General features: G+C 53.6%; 1 protein-coding gene and 1 non-coding gene across 13 annotated transcripts in view; one reads left to right on the top strand and one right to left on the bottom strand.

Annotated features, from left to right (window-relative positions):
* The window catches only part of JADE2 (jade family PHD finger 2), a 56,836-nt gene extending 43,908 nt beyond the window's left edge, over positions 1-12,928 (top strand). For 7 of the 12 annotated variants that reach the window (XM_008014460.3, XM_008014457.3, XM_008014455.3 and 4 more), the window contains exons 10-12: positions 3,335-3,452; positions 6,479-6,607; positions 8,208-12,928. In XM_008014460.3, coding sequence (XP_008012651.1) covers positions 3,335-3,452; positions 6,479-6,607; positions 8,208-9,031 — 1,071 coding nt within the window. In that variant the 3' untranslated portion in view covers positions 9,032-12,928. The remainder of the gene's footprint in view (positions 1-3,334; positions 3,453-6,478; positions 6,608-8,207) is intronic. The other 5 variants (XM_038007768.2, XM_073010680.1, XM_073010681.1 and 2 more) reach the window with 3 other exon arrangements.
* Positions 7,849-7,908, bottom strand: LOC119618485 (U7 small nuclear RNA). The gene has a single exon (XR_005234784.1). It is a non-coding gene; the product is annotated as a U7 small nuclear RNA (small nuclear RNA).
* Positions 12,929-19,979: the final 7,051 nt, after the last annotated feature.

The following is a 19,979-nucleotide window of genomic DNA, read 5'->3' as shown; positions in this document are numbered from 1 at the left end:
CACAGGGGTCTTTTTTCTGGCCCACACCTGCAGCTCACAAGTCTGTCTTTTCTTCTTCCTTTCTGTGGGTCCTTTTCCACCAACATTTGAATCTGTTCAACCCTCTCTCATCTTCAAAAGCGAATCCTCCCTCCCTATTTCCCTCTAGTCGTGGGTTCCTCTGCTCCCACCCCCATCTCTCCTTTCCTGTCGTCCCTCATGGTATTTGCATCCTTGCTGCCCACTCTGGCCGGATTTCCGCCACATCCCAGAGCCTGCCACCTGGGCCGCCTGCACCCTCCCCCGCCTACCTCTGCATCCCCCCACCCTCTCAGCAGTGGCTGCCACAATCAGACCTGCCCTTAGTCTTGGAGTCCTTTTCCTGTGATGCTCTGACCAGGTCCCCACTGAGGTCCCGGTTTACCCCCTCCCTCCCTGGCCGCTCCTTGGCCTCAATGGTCATCCACTGCTCTCCCCTGACTGTTCACTCCAAGGGCTGGAGGCCTCAGGCTCCACTGTCTTTCACAGCTGCCCACAGTTTTGCCCCACGGGGGGGTGCTGGCTGCCCCTCCCTCTTGAGCTCCACACCAAGTCCCTTCTAAAGGCTGCCAGCGTCTCATGCCCAGCATCCCTGTTAGTTTCCTAGGCCTGCCTGCCTGCCACCAGCTGGATGGTGAGATCCATCCTCACGGTTCTGGAGGCTGGAAGCCCAAGGTTGAGGTGTCAGCAGGATTAGTTCCTGCCGGGGGCTCTGCGGGAGAGTCTCTTCATGCCTCCCAGCTTCTGCTGGTTGCCAGGAATCTTTGCTGTTCTTTGGTCTGTGGACATCTGTCTAGCCTCTGCCTCTGCCAGGTCACATGGCCTTCTCCCTATAGGCCCCTATGTCAGGACTCCACTCATAGTAGATCAAGGGCCCACCCTAATATAGTATGACATCATCTTAACTATTTGTATCTACAGAGACCCTATTTCCAAATAAGGTCACGTTGTGAGGGTCCCAGTAAAAATGAATTTGGGGGAACACTATTCAATCCCGTACAGAAGCCACTGCAGGTGGGAGAAGGGAAGAAGGGAGAAGGGAAGTGTCTCACCACTGTGTGAAAATCCACCCCTGGGCCGAGCTCGGTGGCTCACGCCTGTAATCCCAGCACTTTGGGAGTCCAAGGCAGGCGGATCAGGAGGTCAGGAGTTCAAGACCAGCCTAGCCAACATGGTGAAACCTCATCTCTACTAAAAATACAAAAATTAGCCAGGTGTGGTGGCAGATGCCTGTAATCTCAGCTACACGGGAGGCGGAGGCAGGGGAATCGCTTGAACCCGGGAGGCAGAGTTTGCAGTGAGCCGAGATCGTGCCACTGCACTCCAGCCTAAGCAACAGAGCGAGACCCTGTCTCAAAAGAAAAAAAAGAAAATCCAGCCTTGGCTTCCTTTGGCCTGGCTCAGGCAAGCCTCAGCGCCTGCCCTCCTCCCTTGCCAGCCCCACCACTCCTCACTGCTCCCTTCAGACTCCTGCCATGAGGCTCTGCTCTGCCTCCCCCCAGCCTGGATTCCTTGTTCCCAGGCTCTGCCCCCGCTGTGTGATCAACTCCCACTCCCACTGGCTGCTGGTGTGTCCAAGACGCCTTCCTCAGCACCCCCAAGTGTGGGTCAGAGCCACCTGGTCCTGTCAGTAGTTGGTCAGCACCTACCTACCCTGAGAAGAAAGGGGCCCCCGTGGCATTGCTCGCTTGAGTCCAGGGCCCCACACAGTGCAAGTCCACAGAGCTGTAGCCAGTGCTTAAGGGTATGGGAGAAGGAGGCTGGTTGGAGGGTGGTTTTAGGAGGTCCAGGTTTTGATAGGAAGGTGGGCCATCCCGGTAGGCTAGAGCTGGGGCTCACAGGCTGGATCCAGGTGGTTGCAGCCCAGGGTGGCCCTCTGGAGTGGTACTGGCCATAGGGATAGTTGGAGCTGAGGCTCAGGGGTGGATGGCCTGGTGCTCACGGTCTGAGCTGAGGGCGCGCACACCAGTGTGGAAGGCCACGGAGAGTCCATGCAGAGCGCATCGGGTGGAGGCCTGAGGCTGGAGCCACCTTTGTGGTATATCCTTCACGGCTGGGCTCAGGAAAGAAAGGAGGATCCCCATACCCAGAAGAGAGGTCTGATCTTGGCTGCCCTCGGACTGGGAGAAATGATGGTTATGCCAAGAGGCAGGGGGTCTGGAACCAGAGGTCACCCTAGCTTAAGGACATGAAGACTGAACTCAGCCTTGAAGATGGAACCCAACGAGAAACAGCCTGGTCCCAGCTGGAAAGACCCTGGTGGGACCCAGAATTCAAGCTGAGCAGCTTTGACCAACTGTCCCTGATAATGGAGTCTCCATCCTGTGCTGAAGAGCAAGGAAGTGTCTCAAGGAAGAGGGCTTGGTCTTGGCCCCGGAAGTGTGGCCTGCCCTGAGAGCAGCCAGGGAGGGATGGCCCACTAGGGTAAGGTGCCAGGTGGGCAGGCAGCAGCATGGTCCATCCTGCAGGTGCTTCCTGTGGGACCACCTATAGGAGGGGTCCATGTCCCATGAGCTTAGAAGCTGGTGTCTAAGGCCCCAGAGGGCTCTTCTCAGCTGGCCTTGAGGCAGTCAGAGAGGCCTCTGCCCTCTCTGCTGAGGAGTTCTGTCACTGGCAGAGTGAAGGTGGCATGTGGATGTGGAAGCCTTGGCCAGCATGGCATGAGCCTGGCTCAGGTCCCAGTGCAGCAGGTAGACATGAGTTGGCTGCAGGCTGGGCACAGTTGGGTTAGGACTTCCTTTCTGCTCAAAGCTATTCTGCTGGCGTTCTCTCGGGCTGCAAGTACCAGGGCCATTTGTGGCTCAGGACACATGTTAGTTTTTGCCATGCCGTTTGTGTCTGAAGAATTTCTTTACTGGCAAAGAAAGGCCTTGGACAGGAGGCAGAGGGATGAAGTTGGTGACCTGGTGAGACCCTGATGAGTCTGCGGGCACTGTGGTTATAGAGGAGAGCAACCATGTTGGCAGGGCCTTGGGAGGCAGCGTGGCTGACCTTACGAGGAAGGTAAGACTCCGAGGAGGAAGGTGGGCATGCTGGGCTGATCTAACCAGATGCTCTCCCCTGGCTGCTTTGGCTCAGCCAGGGACTACAGGGCCGAGGCTATGTGTGGCCTTAGGTTTTGTGTCCGAGACATGCAGCACAGGACTGAGGATGCGCTCAGGGTCTGGAAATTGGTTTGCAGATGTTCTGGGCAGGATAGGCTATGGTGGTAACCTGTGCCTCTGGCACTGCCTCTACCCATAGCAAGGTCCCCAGAGCTGGGAGGTCTGGGGTGGTTGCCTGTGAGTAAGGTGGAAAATCTCTCTTGTTTTCTCAGGTTAGAAATCTGTGCTACATGGTGACAAGGCGCGAGAGAACGAAACACGCCATCTGCAAACTCCAGGAGCAGATATTCCACCTGCAGATGAAACTTATTGAACAGGATCTGTGTCGAGGTAGGCGCCTTCCCCACCTGCCGCCGCCACCTCCGTGTGCCCTCTCTTGCGGGGCTGGGTCCCAAGGAGGGTGTGTCTTTGGACCCTGGTGGGGTATCTGCGTGGAGCCAGGGGCCACTGGCCCCCACCCCTACCCTTCACCATCCAATTAGTAGGCCCAGACAGGGGCCTGCCAGGGTCCTGGGTTGTGTGTCACTAGGCAAAGAGCCAGAGGTTGGAATGTGGGCATCAGGCCTGCCCTCAGGGAGCTTTCTGGTTGACTAGGCCACAGCAGTTCAGGAGCTGATTGCATGTGAACAGGTACAGAGAAGAAGGCCTAGTGGCTCTCTGCTGGTGCTGAGGCAGGAAGGGCCAGAAGCTGGTGAGCTTCCCTGAACCCTGGTGTGCCTGGGAGTCAGTTTCGAAGAAGGCAGCTGCCTCAGAGATGTGATAGGACCTGGCTATTGTTTCTGTCTGACCCTAACAGGATTCTTGCACTGCATCTGCAGTGTTTTCCGCTGTTTTATTCTTATTCTTCGTATTCTCTTGGCGTCACATGTGTTTAATGGGTCTGGCAATCAAAGGCTGAAGGAAGCTCTGACATTGATCTTACCTGTTAATTGTGGATATTGCCAGACACAGGACCCTTCCTGGAGCGTATACATGTTAAGAAGGGCAACACTTAGCCCCCAAAGTGGTACCCCAGTGTTTCGTTTACATGCAGCAGAAATAGCTGGGTGGAGAGAGACTTTGAGCCGGGGTCTGCCAATGCCACTTCAGCCTCGGAGCTGAGCTGGGCCTGGAGTGGAGAGGAGGGAGGAAAGCTGCTGAGCCACCATTGGAGCAAATGACTGAGGACCTCTGCTGCCCCTACTTCTGCCTGAGAGCTGAGCTGACCTGATTGTGCTTTGGCATCACCATCCACTCTGGCCCCAACATCTAGCCTTGCCAAGTTCAGGTGCTAGTCATGGCCATGCAGAGCTCACCATGTACCCAAAGACTGTGGCAGCTTCCTGGCTGCTGGAGCTTTCCAGGCCCCCTGTCTTCTGTTTATTCATTCAGCCAGCATTAGCTGAGCATGGATTGGATAGGGTTCCTGCCCTTGTGGAACACACCATCTGGAGAGAGAAAGGAACATGGTATCGCAGAGGCTACAGTTGCTGCCAGTGCAGGGATAGAAGTATCAGGGATGTCTTCCCAGAAGCAGTGATGCTCCGACAACATCTCAGGCCTCCTAGCACTTGGCTGTGGCCACATATCGGCTGCAGAAGGAGAAGCCCATGCAAGGCACCCACAGTTGAGGAAGCAGAGGGTGGCAAGCCACGAGCAGTGCCCTCAGGCACAGGATTCCAGAAGCATGGTCAAGAGCCTGGAGGGTTCACATCCCCGCATTGGTTCTGGGGACATTTGCAACTCCTTGTCTTGAGTGTCAACAACAGGCAGCTGTTTGTTCAGGGCAGGGCGGGGCATTTGGAGACGACTGGTTTGCCCTGTCCAAAGCTGCTGCTCACACTGTTGTGAGGCTTGACGCTTGGGGTGGGTCATGGGCTGTGTGCATATCGGCGAGGCTGTCTGGCTTGGCGGCTGGAAAAGGCCTCCTAGTGGAGATGATATTTGGGCTGTAAGCTGAATCAGGTGAAGGACAGGACAAAAAAACAGCGTATTTGGAGACTTAGTGGCCAGAGCATGTCTTGGCAGAGAAACTGGAAGGAGGCTGGAATGGCTGCACCGGGCAGAAGGAAGACACCTAAAGTAGGGGTGATGGGTAACCAGGGTCACATGTGCAAGATCTTCTTGTAGCCTGGGGGAGGAGCTTACACTGTCCTGAGAGCAGTGGGGAGCCTCTCCAGGAGCCTGCCTCCAGAGTGTCTAGGCATTGGTTACATGCCATGTTACAGATGAGATTGCCCAGGCACGGTGGCTCATGCCTAAAATCCCAGCACTTTGGGAGTCCACAGTGGGAAAATCACTTGAAGCTAGGCGTTCCAGACCAACCTGTCTGTACAAAAAAAAATTACAAAAATTAGCTGAGCATGGTGACACATGCCTGTATTCCTAGCTGCTTGGGGAGCAGAAGTAGGAGGATTGCTTGAGCCCAGTAGTTTGAGGCTGCAAGCGAGCTATGATTACACCACTGCACTCCAGCCTGGGTAACAGAGCCAGGCTCTGTCTCTAAAAAATAAATAAACAAACAGATGTGGCCAGGCACTGTGGCTCACACCTGTAATCCCAGCACTTTGGGAGGCCAAGGTGGAAGGATTACTGGAACCCAAGAGTTCAAGACCAGTCCAGGCAACATAGTAAGATCCTGTCTCTACAAAATTTGAAAATTAGCCAGGTGTGGTGGCATGCACCTGTGGTCCCAGCTACTCAGGAGGCTGAGGCTAAAGGATCACTTGAGCCTGGGAGATCAAGTCTGCAGTAAACTATGATTGTACTACTGTGCTCCATCATGGGCAACAGAGCAAGACTCTGTCTCAAAACAAACCAAAACAGATGAGACTGAGGCCTGGCCTGAACTGAAAGGATACAAGGGCCAGGGGTGCACCCTGAATCTCTCATCCAGTTCACTGCTTGACTTTGAAAGCCAACCAGGGGACCAATGCAGGAGACTGGTTCAGGGGAGCTGACCCTGGGGTTAGGAATGGACCCCAAGCCTCTCGATCCTCAGATAGTGTTCCTTCCACTGACATGTCTAGCTCCTCAGCCTGGCATTCAAGGCCCTGACCTGTCCAGACTCCCCTCCAGCCATTCTTCCCACCACCCACACTCTCTCCCAAGGCTACAGGTTGTGCGGGTCAGACTAGAGTCCAGGTCCTGCAAGAGCCTCTCCTTGTGGCCCTGTGGCCACCCCAAGTCCCCCACAGGGCACAGTGGACAGTTGGCTCACCCCACCACACCAGCCGTCCCCTGGCTCCAACCTTTTTGCTGTGGAGGGTGAGCACTGACTGATGGAGGACTCCTGGGCTGCCACACAGGGATCTTGGTGCTGACTGAGGCCACTCAGGGTAACCATCTCCCTCCTCCTCTCGCTTTCCCTGACACAGAGCGGTCTGGGAGGAGAGCAAAGGGCAAGAAGAGTGACTCGAAGAGGAAGGGCTGCGAGGGCTCCAAGGGCAGCACTGAGAAGAAAGAGAAAGTGAAGGCGGGGCCTGACTCAGTCCTGGGGCAGCTGGGTGAGTGAGGGCCATGCTGGCCTGCAGACACGGGCAGGCTTGACCATCACCACACTTGCAGCTCTGCCCTACAGAAGGCCAGCTGCACAGAATAGGAGACTGAGGCTCAAGAGCGGTAACCAGGCCCTTGCTTGCCCAGGTGCACACACCTTCCACCCACAAAGGAGACAGATCTCAGAGCCCCGTGTGACATCCTGGGAAATGCCCCTTCTGTAGACCTGGATGGAGGCTGGGCCATGCCCATTCAGGAACTGTCCAGTCATTTCCCTGGCTGGGTCCTGGTGACTGGATTTTCCCAGAGTCCCCCAGGACAGCCCCCATGCTGGGAGGGGCGGATCTACCAGAAAGCCCCATCCTTGTCTTACTCTCCCAGAATCCTCTAAATAGGCCCTTCCTGCAACAGCAGCAGACTTTCCTGGAGCTACCCAGAGATACCCAGAGGAGTGGCTGCAGGCCCTGGCCCTGCCCATCACCTCCACTGTCCCAGGCCTCCTGTTAGGCAGAGCAGCCTAATGGGAGCTGTGTGACTCATGGACCTCACGTGCTTCCTCCAGAGATCTCGGGGAGCATCATGGAGCCCCCTTCCAGACCTTGCCTCTGGGACAGAGGCCCCAGGTCATCCTTTCTGTCCCTCTGTCTCAACAAGGGGACAACCCAGGCATGGTGGTGCATGCCTGTATTCCCAGCTGCTCAGGAGGCTGAGTTGGGAGGATCACTGGATCCCATGAGGCTGAGGCTGCAGTGCACCATGATCATGCTACTGCACTCCAGCCTGGGTGACAGAGCAAGACCATGTTCCTTCATTTCACACCCCTCCCGCAAAAAGAAGGGGATAACTTGGGCGTGTAACAGGAAACCCAGTCTCACGTCTCGCCAGCTGTCCCCTCCCAAGACCTCGGTAAGGGAGGAAGGATCTGCCTCCCTCACATCTGCTGGCATCTCACTTGCCTCCTCTCTCCCCTGACATCCAGGAGGGACTGGATACTGCTTGCTACCCCTATTCGCGCCTGATCCCTTTATCCAAGCTGTTTGCTGCAAGCTCTGGGAGGCAATGCTTATAAAGACCGAGTGCCCTCTGGTGGCCTGAGGGCATTTTCCTCCAGATTCCTCCTTCCCCAACCCCACCAGAGTGGGGGTGGTGGGCAGGGCCAACTTCGTGGGTAGCAACCTATGCCGTTGCACAGGGTCCTTGTTCTTGGTTTAATGCTCTGCTGCTGCCACCTTGAATTTTTTTCCCCATGGCAGGCTTTCTGGTAAAATCCAAAAAACCTGCTAGACAAACTAAAAGAGCTATAACACTCCACCTTGAAATTCTTAATAATATTTGAACAAGGAGCCTATATTTTCATTTTATACTCCATCCCACAAATTATGAAGCCCATCTTGAGGGCAGCACATCCTTCTGGAGAGAAGGGTATAAGTAGTCCCAGCTCTTTGGTGGTGTTGGCAGGAGGGATGGACAAAGGTAGCTCACCTGGGTCTGGCACGGGGGGACGGAGAGGAGAAGATGCATGGTGGTGTGCTGGGAGTGTCAGTGGGCTTCCTGAAAGGGTGGGACACGCGTCTGCTGGCATCTCACTTGCCTCCTCTCTCCCCTCAGCAGGCCTGTCCACCTCATTCCCCATCGATGGCACCTTCTTCAACAGCTGGCTGGCACAGTCAGTGCAGATCACAGCAGAGAACATGGCCATGAGCGAGTGGCCGCTGAACAATGGGCATCGCGAGGACCCTGCTCCGGGGCTGCTGTCAGAGGAGCTGCTGCAGGATGAGGAGACACTGCTCAGCTTCATGCGGGACCCCTCGCTGCGACCTGGCGACCCTGCTAGGAAGGCCCGAGGCCGCACCCGCCTGCCTGCCAAGAAGAAACCACCACCACCACCACCGCAGGACGGGCCTGGTTCACGGACGACTCCAGACAAAGCCCCCAAGAAGACCTGGGGCCAGGATGCAGGCAGCGGCAAGGGGGGTCAAGGGCCACCTACCAGGAAGCCACCACGTCGGACGTCTTCTCACTTGCCATCCAGCCCTGCAGCCGGGGACTGTCCCATCCTAGCCACCCCTGAAAGCCCCCCACCACTGGCCCCTGAGACCCCGGACGAGGCAGCCTCAGTAGCTGCTGACTCAGATGTCCAAGTGCCTGGCCCTGCAGCGAGCCCTAAGCCTTTGGGCCGGCTCCGGCCGCCCCGCGAGAGCAAGGTAACCCGGAGATTGCCGGGTGCGAGGCCTGATGCTGGAATGGGACCACCTTCAGCTGTGGCTGAGAGGCCCAAGGTCAGCCTGCATTTTGACACTGAGACTGATGGCTACTTCTCTGATGGGGAGATGAGCGACTCAGATGTAGAGGCCGAGGACGGTGGGGTGCAGCGGGGTCCCCGGGAGGCAGGGGCAGAGGAGGTGGTCCGCATGGGAGTACTGGCCTCCTAACTCACCCCCTTCCTTGTCCCAGGCCCTGCCCTGGTCCCCCAACAAGGCCTCAGCCCAGTCACAACTGCCATTTCCAGTCTCTGCCGAGTGTCCCAGACCCTCGAGGCTGCCACTCTGTCGTGGTTTTATTTTTAATATAGAGAGAGTTTTGAATTCTACACTGTTGTCTTTCCTCTGTGCTGGCCTAGGACGTTAGGATTCCTTCCACGGCTCCGGCCGCCAGGACCCTGCCAGGTCCCGTGCACCATCCCTGCCCTGCCCACGTGGTATTGCTGGGCTCCTGGCTAGAAGTGGGCAAGGTGGAGAAGAGCTCAGGACTCCAGCCCGCTGCCACTGGGTGACACAGACTGTCGTTTGGGCATTATTTCATGGCAGATGGGCCAGTCCAGGGCTTACCCCGCCTTGCCCCCAGATTCCACTGGGGTCTATTTGGGGGGTCCTGCTGCACTCCACCGATCCCCAAGGAAGTATAATAAACAATACCCAGCCAGAGTCTACTCACTGTCACAAGCACAACGAGTTTATATGAGAAAGCACTGAGGGGGTGCAGAGGGCCCGCTGGTTACAGGGGAACCGAAAGCTGTTCCTGATCAGCCCGTATCATCTGAGGCCTGCCTGCCCACCCTGCCACCCTCCCCTCCCTTGCTGCTCTGCCCCTGCCAGTGCCCAGCCCAGCGGCTCTGGGAAGGGGTTCCCAGAATCCCTCCTGAGCTGTGCCATTTACTCAGGGGACTCCCAAACAGCCAGCTGCCAGTGCAGGTGGAGGGCTGTAAGGGAGGGCCAGTGCCCAGACAGGGTCATGGGGCTCAGACCAGCCCACTGTAGAGAATCACTCTGGGGCTCCAACTTCCTTCCTTCCTTCGGGGCCAGTCTCGGCCGAAGTCTGGTCACTCAGACAGAGCTGACCAGACCAGACCGCTTGCCTTTTCAAGTTTCCTAGTCCTGCTAAGAGATGAGCTTCTTCCGTGGTTTCCTTTTGGAAACTCCTCCTTCCAACAAGCAGTGGGATCCCGGGGCCCAGGGTGGGCCGGTGTTGGCCGCTGGGGCTGTTGTAAGTCTTGCTGGATGTTCCCCTGTTCCTGAGCCTTAACCCCTTGCCCAGCCATCCCCCGTGTCCTGCCTTCCCCGCCCCCCCCTCCCCCCCTAGTTCCCAGGTAGTTGCTCTGAAGAGTTTCAGTAGAGTGGCCCCAGGGTGATAGCTCAGGGAACAACAAAAAAGGAATTCCGTGAAAACATTTTTTTTTTCTTTGATGAATTACTCCTGGGTCACTTCCGCCACTGGTAAAGCCAGAACTTCTCCAACAAGAACCTTGCAAAAAGTCCAGTGAATCAGTCGAATCATTCTGTGGATGCCAAAGAATATTTTGACCATAATACAGCACAGCCTGGACCTGACAACTTGTCACTTGGACTTTTTAAAAAATGGAGTTCTCTAGCATCAAAGTATAGAAACATGTTCATTGCACACACCCAAGGAGAAGAGCCCGAGTGCTCAGAAGAGGATGCTTTTCTGCTGCTGAAGTGTACCTGGGTGTTAGATTTCAGATCCTGGGCTGAGCCCACTGTGAGCTTTCCTAAACTCTGAGAGTCACAGAGGGGAAAGATACTGACAGTGAAACCAGCATGGAAAATGTCTTTACCATGTGGTTCCCTCCTTCCCAAATACATAAAGCAAATAAGCAGGATGGGGAACAGCTTGACCTTCATCCACCCCTAACTCCAAAACTATCAAGGTACGACAGTGGCATTGTCATCGACACTCAGTTTCATGTGAATTTTAGCAAAACAGGAAACAAAGATAATGACTCAGTTCAGAGGATGGGACAAATGTGTCTAGTCCGGGTGGACTTGGAGGGAGTGGGGTGGGCTTCAAGGATTCTGGGCGTTGGGATGGCATGAGCTACCCCGTAGAGTTTAGTCTGCCTGCCCGCCTTGGTAGTAGTGACCAGTCAGTGTCAGCGTCAGCGTCCCAACCCCAGTCTCTGTTTACTGCCTTTGAACAGAACTTCTTCCTTCCCCATGCTTTGGGTCACCTCGGGCTGCAACCCTGTCTGTGCCAGATGGCCCAGTCTGACCCTGCAGGAAGCAAAGAGGTGAGCTTAAAGAACAACCAAACTCTGCCAGGGGTCCCGGAAAGCCCAGGGTCTAGCAGTCTCCGCATTTGGCCCCTTGCCCCTTCACACCATCCTGGGGCAGGGACTGGGCCTCCCTGGTGGCAAGGGTGGGCAGAGAATTAGGGAGAGGGTGCAACGAGTCTGGCCCCTTGCCTCGGGGTGGCTGGTGTTCTTCCAAGAGCCTCTGCTCATGTTGTTGGCCTCTGGATTCTGTTCCTTCTTCATTGGCTATTGCTTTGGACTGGACTGTCGCTGAGCCTGTGTCCTGCAGAACCCAGATGTCTGTTAGGCTGGCTGGCTGCTGCGAGGGGATGAGGGTGACCTTTTACTTGGGGAGCCCTTTCACTCCCAGGCCAAGCCCTGGAGCAGTCTTCTCCAGGTAGCTGTCTCCACCTCCAGGATGTCCACCAGGCTGCAAGGAGAAGGATGCCAGCCACCCATCCTCCCCGAGTTCCCAGCCTTTCCCCCGTTAGTCACCGCTGCTTCTCTCTTTTTCCGGTCTACTGTCCCCAGTGTAGAGGGCTTTGCCGCCCCTGAGACCAAGCAAGGCAGGTTCCTTTTCCAGGCCAGAGGCGGAGGTGGATCTTTCTTGACCACGTCTCCCCACTCGCACTGCTCCTCCACGGGGAGGGAGAAGCTGCTCTGTAACTCATTCTGGCTATCATCCCCCTTCTCACTGACCTGACCGCCCACCACCTCCTTCCCCCTCATCATGTGACAAAGGATAATGTGCAAGAAAAGTATTTTTATGTATCATAAATGTATTTTGAGACAAATGAGAAGAAGAAAGGTAGAAGGGTTTATTTTATTAAATGAGCCTGACTTTGTGACAGTGTGTGAGCATTTGCAATGTAAGGGCCTCAGCTTCCTTGGAGAAGCCACCCCAGGTTTCCAGACAAAGATGTTGAATTGTTTGTGGGGGGTGTGCCAGGCCACGCCTCGTGTGTCCGCGTGCAGGCATGCCTGTGTGTACTGTGTATGGGCACACTATGGGACTAGCTGGGACAATTCCTAGAGATTCAACTGCCCAATTCTAACAAACATTGGCAGCGGCTGAACTTGGCATTTCCTTGCTAACTGCCAGATGTGGCCAACCTCTGCCCATGTGCAAACCACTGAAAAATGATCTGGATTTCTGTAGCAAAGCCCTTGGGGAGGGCACTCTCCAATGCTCTTGGCCTCGCTGGCCACATTGGCCAATGAGCCAGGGCTGGAGTCTGAGACCTTTGGTTGTTCTTTAAGGCACCTCCTGCCACTTTCTCCCTCAGAGGCACAAACACTTTGTGTTCCACGTGAGTTTGAGGGGACGGTGGGGGGAATGATATGAATGTCACAGGAGGAGACACCTTCTGTCTTTGTTTCAAAGAAAGTGATGTGCCATTTGTTAATATACAAGAGAAATATTGAAAATATATTGAAAAGAGCAATTTTAAATTATTTTTGGCTTATGTTGCAATATTTATTTTCTTGTATTAGAAAAGATTCCTTTGTAGAGAAAAAATGTATTTTTCATTAACGCAAAGACCTATTTCTCCTTTTTGTACATTGTCCATGTTCGCAACCCTTAACGAGCAATAGAATGTATGGTCACCTGGGTGTGGCCAGTGCCCGCTGTGCCCTGCATGATTCTGTGTTGCCGCTGCTGCATAGTTCCCAGCCCCATCCTGTCCTGCTCACTCATGGGGGCTTCCAGACCCCAGCCCCACCAGGGCTTGTGTCATAGGGAGCCCTTTGCACTCCTCGTGTGTTGGCAAACGCAGTTAATAAAGCAATGTTTTCTGTGCTGGCTGGTGTGAGGCTCCACTGCATTGGATGGGGTAGGGAACCCTGGGAGTCCCACACACACACCTGACAGTGGGCTCAGCAAAACCACAAGATCCCTGAGTTTTCCAAGGGATCTGCTGCCACCTCCTAAGGAATCATAATAAAGATGCTCAGTGCACACCAAGGGCTATAATTTCAGAGCAGTATTTCTATTTTTGATTGTTATTATTATTTTTTGAGACAGGGTTTCACTCTGTTGCCGAGGCTGGAGTTCAGTCGTGCAATCTTGACTCACTGCAGCCTCGACATCCTGGGCTCAAGTGATCCTCCCACCTCAGCCTCCTGAGTAGCTGGGACTACAGGTGCGTGCCACCATGCCCGGTTGATTTTGGTAATTTTGTAGAGATGGGATTTCACCACGTTGCCCAGGCTGGTCTCAAATTGCTGGGCCCAAGTGATCCATCCTCCTCGGCCTCCTGAAGTCCTGATACTACAGGCATGAGCCATCGCACCTAGCCTCAGGGCAGTATTTCATTTGATCTTCAATATGTTCCTGTGGAATTGAGAGGATGAGGGATGCACCCAAAGTCAAAGATGTGCTCAGAGGTAAAGCTCCGCATCCAAGGCAGGACTGCTGCACGCCCCACCCGCTACGACCACCTGCCTGGGACCGCAGGAAAGTTTGGGAGGAGCCTCGAGGGAGTGTCCCTAGGTCGGCGAAGATTTTTGCTTGAGTTTGTTTTTTATTCATGATTTTCTGAGCACCTACCCTGAGTCAGGCTCTGAAAAGAGTGTGGGGAATGTAGCTGCTGTCCTTGCTGGGGGTAGCTCACACAGGCAGTGAGGGAGCTGGGAGTTTTCCTAGAGGCCTGGGCTGGTCTAGGGGTAGGAGGGTTCAGGAAGGGTTTCTCTGAGGAAGTGATTCATTCATTCATTTAACAAGTAGTCTTGACTGGACACCTCACTGCCAGTGTGCTGGGTTGCATACTCTGCATGTCACCAGGCCCCTGTCCCCCTAAAACCTCCAGGCAATGGAGACCTAATGAAAAAATTGTTGCTAGCCCAAGGGAAGTTGATGGTCATTCCTCACAGAGGGCTTGGCCTACGCAAAGATGGATCAAGCTATATCAGGGAAGGGTCTTGAACCTTCTCTGAGGGCTCAAAGCAAGGCTGTGTAGGTCAGAGGTTACATTAAAACTCAAAGAATCTTAGCTTCTGGGGCCACTGACTTAGTTGTTTGCCACAGAGAATGAACCCATTTCCTCTCCAGAGCAGTAGATAGTAGGTTCCTAAGGGTGCCTCCAGATCTAATGTTCTGAGTCCACAATGCACAAGGTATTGGAAGTAAATTTGGGGTGGGGTGTGTGTGTGCCCCAAATGCCCATGGAGGGAGGTCTCCTTGTTAGGGATCCCAGGAACCTGGACAAACAGGCTGTGGATGTTCTCTCAGCTCCAGCTCCAGCAGCTCAGCTGTGAATGGGAAGGGCTCAGCGTCCTCAACTGTGGAATCAGCACGGGATGCTGGTAGGAAATCAGCCCTGGGACTGAGGGGGTATCTGGGTGACCAACTCACCTGGCCATGGGAAGGGACTGTCAGCCCTCTGGCCCAGCTACCCTGGACTTGGCACCACAGCCTCTCTCTCCTCCTGTAGCCAGCCCAAAGCAGGACCACAGTGATCCAGAAGAATGACTCAGGCTTGCCCCTCACTCTAAAACCACACCTGTGTCGGCTGGGTGAGGTGGTTCATGCCTGTAATCCCAGCACTTTGGGAGGCCAAGGTGGGTGGATCATTTGAGGTCACGAGTTTGAGACTATCCTGGCCAAACTGGTGAAACCTCATCTCTACTAAAAACACAAAAAATTAGCCGGGTGTGGAGATGCATGCCTGTAATCCCAGCTACAGGGACTATAGAGAGGTTGAGGCAGGAGAATCGCTTGAACCCGGGAGGCAGAGGTTGCAGTGAGCCAAGATCGTGCCACTGCACTCTAGCCTAGGAGACAGCGCAAGACTTTGTCTTTTAAAAACAAACAAAATAAATAAAATTGCACCTGTGAACCTAACCCTGCTGATTAATGTAGGGCAGGGGGATTCAGGGTACATGTTGGTCTGAGGCAACACTGTTCTTTTTCTTTTTTTTTTTTTTTTTTTGAGACAGAGTCTAGCTCTGTTGCCCAGGCTGGAATGCAGTGGCACAATCTCGGCTCACTGCAACCTCCGCCTCCTGGGTTCAAGCGATTCTCCTGCCTCAGCGTCCCGAGTAGCTGGGACTACAGGCACCCACCACCACACCCAGCTAATTTTTGTAATTTTAGTAGAGATGGGGTTTCACTGTATTGACCAGGCTGGTCTCAAACTCCTGACCTCATGATCTGCCCACCTCGGCCTCCCAAAGTGCTGGGATTACAAGAGTGAGCCACCATGCCTGGCCTGGCAACACTGTTCTTTAGGAATATAGTGCAAGTCACATTTGTAATTCTAGTAGCCACATTTTTAAAATGTGAAAAACAGGCCCAGGTATAGTGGCTAATGCCTGTAATCCCAGCACTTTGGGAGCCCAAGGCAGGAGGATTGCTTGAGCCCAGGAGTTCGAGACCAGCCTGGGCAACATGGCAAGACCCCATCTCTACAAAAAATTTGTTTTTAATTGGCTGGGCGTGGTGATGCACACTTTTAGTCCTAGGTACTCGGGTGGCTGAGGTGGGAGGATTGTTTGAGCTTGGGAGGTCGAGGCTGCAGTGGGCCATGATAGCGCCACTACACTACAGCCTGGGCAACAGAGTGAGACCCTGTTTCAAAAAATGAACAAACAAACAAAAACAGATAAAATGAATTTGAATAATTATTTTTAACCCATTACATCCAAATGTCTTTAAACATGTAATCAATGTAAAATAACTATTAATGAGAGATTTTGCGTTCTTTTCACAATCCAGGGTGTATTTTACGCTTACAGCACATCTTAATTCAGACTAGCCACATTTCAAGTGCTCAAAGCCACATGTGGCTAGTAGCTACCCTATTGGGCAGCAGAGCCCTAGAGACCCTCGGCCTTCCCTTGAGCTGCCTAGGAGTCATCCAGGCTCCTATGGCGTGAGAGACAGATAGCCATGAGGAACGCCTGCCTGGCCCACTTCCCCAAGGGAAGGCAGGAGGTGAGGAACAGGCCTGGCCCTGCATTCCCAGCCCTGGTCCCTCTGGGACTCTGCACCAGCCTACGTGGCTGCTTGAGGGCAGGAGTCTCACATTTGATTGGCACTCCTAGGCTACCCCCTTGAGGTTGGCTGTGCCTGCCTGCTGAGAGCCCCTGAGCACAGGACTGGAGGAGGATGGCACTGACCTGGTTGCATCTCCCTCGTGGTGGGCCAGTTCTTTTGCCACCAGGACTCACAGTTCATCAGCACAGGGATCTGATGGGAGGCTGGGGGGTGGTCTTGGGGACCACCATTTTTTTGTTTGTTTGTTTTTGTTTTTGAGACAGAGTCTCACTCTGTCGGCCAGGCTGGAGTGCAGTAGCACAATCTCTCCTTACTACAACCTCCACCTCCCGGGTTCAAGTGATTCTCCTGCCTCAGCCTCCCAAGTAGCTGGGACTACAGGCGCTCACCACCATGCCTGGCTCATTTTTTGTATTTTTAGTAGAAACGGGGTTTCACCATGCTGGCCAGGCTGGTCTCGATCTCCTGACTTCATGATCCGTCTGCCTCGGCCTCCCAAAGTGCTGGATTACAGGCGTGAGCCACCATGCCCAGGCTAGGGGACCACTTTCATTCATGCAAATATTGTGATACTGATTCAGCACTCACTGAGCATCTGCTGCAGGGCCCTGAGGACACTGTGGGGACAACATGCCCCTTACAGAGACCAGGCCAGAGTGGGAGACAGACTTCAAGTAGATAATCACAAATCAGTGTGCAATGACACACTGAGATTGTGCTGCTAGTGAGAGAGTATTAATCTGTGGGGTGAGGAAGGTCTCCATTGCCCTCTCTGAATTCCCTTAGTCGCTCCAAACTCCTGCAAGGTAGGGTCTGGGGCGCCCCCTGCTGCCCGCTAGGCCCTAGCACTGGTACCTCTCACCGCAGGTCGCAAGGCCCACAGGGCCAGGGCCAACCCCACATTGGTTGCAGAGCTCCAGCCTCCCCCTCCTCTGTCGCTGTTGAGGCTCCTGCACCCCAGCACCTCCTGCTCCATGCACCCTTGCCAGCCAGGGCAGAGAAGAGTCTTCTCTATTAGGCTTCACTGACAGGGAGGTTGTTAAGGGACGAGGCGCCTCTTGGGAGAATAAAGCATTGGCTGAGGTCCGCTGGGTGCCCAGTCCCAGGTTGGGTGGGTGGCCAAGGAGACCCAGGCCCTGCCAAAGAAAAGAAGGAAGTTCACAGCAGAGTGGAGAGAGACAGCACTTGGTCCTTCTAGAGCTGGCCTCAGTCCTCCTTGCAGCCTCTGACCGTGTTCAGAGCGTCCAGAGGAGGCAGCAAACGCACCTTTTCTTGGAGATGAAAGCTTCAGGACTCACAGAGGCACCTCTGGCCCATGCTGGAAATGCAGGTAGCTCCAAGTGGCCTTACAACTACCCTGTCTCAAAAAGATAAGAAAAGAAAAAAAAAATAAATTAAAATAATGAATAAAAAAGAGGAGGGCCAGGCGTGGTGGCTCACATCTGTAATCCCAGCACTTTGGGAAGCCGAGGCAAGCGAATCACAAGGTCAAGAGTTTGAGACCAGCCTGGCCAACGTGGTGACACGCCATCTCCACTAAAAATACAGAAATCAGCCAGACATGGTGGCATGCACCTGTAATCTCAGCTACTCAGGAGGCTGAGGCAGGAGAATCGCTTGAACCCAGGAAGCAGAGGTTGCAGTGAGCTGAGATAGCACCATTACATTCCAGCCTGAGCGACAGAGCAAGACTTCGTCTCAAAAAAAAAAAAAAAAAAAAAAAAGATAAAAAGGAGATTGGCCAGGAGTGGTGGCTCATGTCTTTAATACCAGTGCTTTGGGAAGCTGAATCAGGAAGATTGCTTAGCCCATGAGTTCAGGACCAGCCTGAGCAACATAGTGAGACCTCATCTCTACTGAAAAAAAAGAAAAAAAAGAGAGACAGGGTCTCACTCTTTGAGATAGGGTCTCACTCCACTGCCTAGGCTACAGCGCAGTGGTGCAATCACAGCTCACTGTAGCCTTGAATTCCTGGGCTCAAGTGATCCTCCCACCTGAGCCCTCAGTCTCTCAAAGTGCTGGGATTACAGGCATGAGCCACCATACCTGCCTGAAGAAAATTTTTTTTTTTTTTTTTTTTTTTTTTTTTTGAGACAGAGTCTTGCTCTGTCGCCCAGGCTGGAGTGCAGTGGCCGGATCTCAGCTCACTGCAAGCTCTGCCTCCTGGGTTCATGCCATTCTCCTGCCTGCCTCAGCCTCCTGAGTAGTTGGGACTACAGGCGCCCGCAACCACGCCCGGCTAGTTTTTTTGTATTTTTTTAGTAGAGACGGGGTTTCACCGTGTTAGCCAGGATGGTCTCGATCTCCTGACCTCGTGATCCGCCCGTCTCGGCCTCCCAAAGTGCTGGGATTACAGGCTTGAGCCACCGTGCCCGGCCTGAAAAATTTTTTTAAGAGATAATAAAATATGGACTTCAGGGCAGCCTTTTGGGGTTCAGGTGGACCCCCTGTCAAGAGTCAGAGGGAGGGAAGAAAGGATGGGGGTTCAGTCAAGCAGGTGGCTTAAGGGCAAGCTCACTGTAGCAGAGTGTTTCTTGGCCCCCAGTGCTCCAAGCCAGGCCTGAGCTCAGAAGTGTCTACACCAGCCCATTCTGAGGAAACGTGGGTAGGGATACAGGGTCCCTGGTTGCTGGCTGGAGAGACTTTCAGTGGGTAGGAGGGAGGCTGTCAGATTTAGCAAATAAAAATATAGGACATGTAGTTACATTCAAATTTCAGAGAGTAGTTTCTCAGTACATTTTCCAAATATTGCATCCTGTATTTTCCCTGGCATTCCTAGTGGGAAGCCTCAGGTCCCTCTTTCCACTGTGTTCCAGGCAGGGGGCTGAGGCAGGGGCATGGTTTTTCATATTTTATACACTGTGGCAAATCCTAAACTATCCCAACAACCCCAACATGGTCACAGCTACAGTGTGAGAACAATGGAAAGGGGGCTGCAGCCAGTGACCCAGGACACAGCTGGTCCTGTCTTAACTCAGCCACAGCCTCCCTTATACCTGACATTCCAATCTAATGCTGAACAGAAGCTCCATAGTGTCCTTGAAGGACCTCTGCCCCCCAGAGCTCACAAGCCCATTTATTTGCTGTCTCAGCTCAACATCTAAAGAGTTCAGATTGGTGGGAGCACTGTTCACAATATCCAAGAGATTGGAGCAACCTAAATATCCATTGACAGATGAATGGATAAAGAAAATGCATACACATACAATGGAATATTATTCAGCCTTAAAAAAGAAGGAAATCCTGTCCTGTGCTACAGCATGGATGAACCTGCAGGAAATAATGCTAAGCAAAACAAGCCAGTCACAAAAAGACAAATGCTGTATGATTCCACTTATAGGAGGTACTTAGAGTAGTCAAAATCATAGAGCACAAATAGAAAGGTGGTTGCCAGGGGCTGCGGGGAGGAGGAAGAGAATTGATTAGCAGGCACACAGTCAGGATGGGAGGGTGGTTCCGGAGCTCTGCTGCCCATCAATGGCATGTGGTTGACAATATTGTACTTCACACTTGGAAATTGTTGGGAGGGTGAATTTTTTAAAAATTTTTTAAAATTTTGAGACAGGGTCTCATTCTGTCATCCAGGCTGGAGTACAGTGGCACGATCTTGGTTTACTGCAACCTCTGCCCTCCCCCAGGCTCAAGCATTCCTCCCACCTCAGCCTCCCGAATAGCTAGAACCACAGGCACACACTACCACGCCCAGCTTTTTTGTGTGTGTGTTTTGTTTAGTAGAGCCAGGGTCTAGCCATATTGCTCAAGCTGGTCTCAAACCCCTGAACTCGAGCAATCCCAAAATGCTGGATTACAAGTGCCTGGCCTGGGAGAGTGAATTTTGCGTTTTGGGGGTTTT

The sequence above is a fragment of the Chlorocebus sabaeus genome, chromosome 23, assembly GCF_047675955.1.
Source record: "Chlorocebus sabaeus isolate Y175 chromosome 23, mChlSab1.0.hap1, whole genome shotgun sequence".
In the NCBI taxonomy this organism is placed as follows: domain Eukaryota; kingdom Metazoa; phylum Chordata; class Mammalia; order Primates; family Cercopithecidae; genus Chlorocebus; species Chlorocebus sabaeus.
This window is presented reverse-complemented; position numbering and strand designations above follow the sequence as displayed.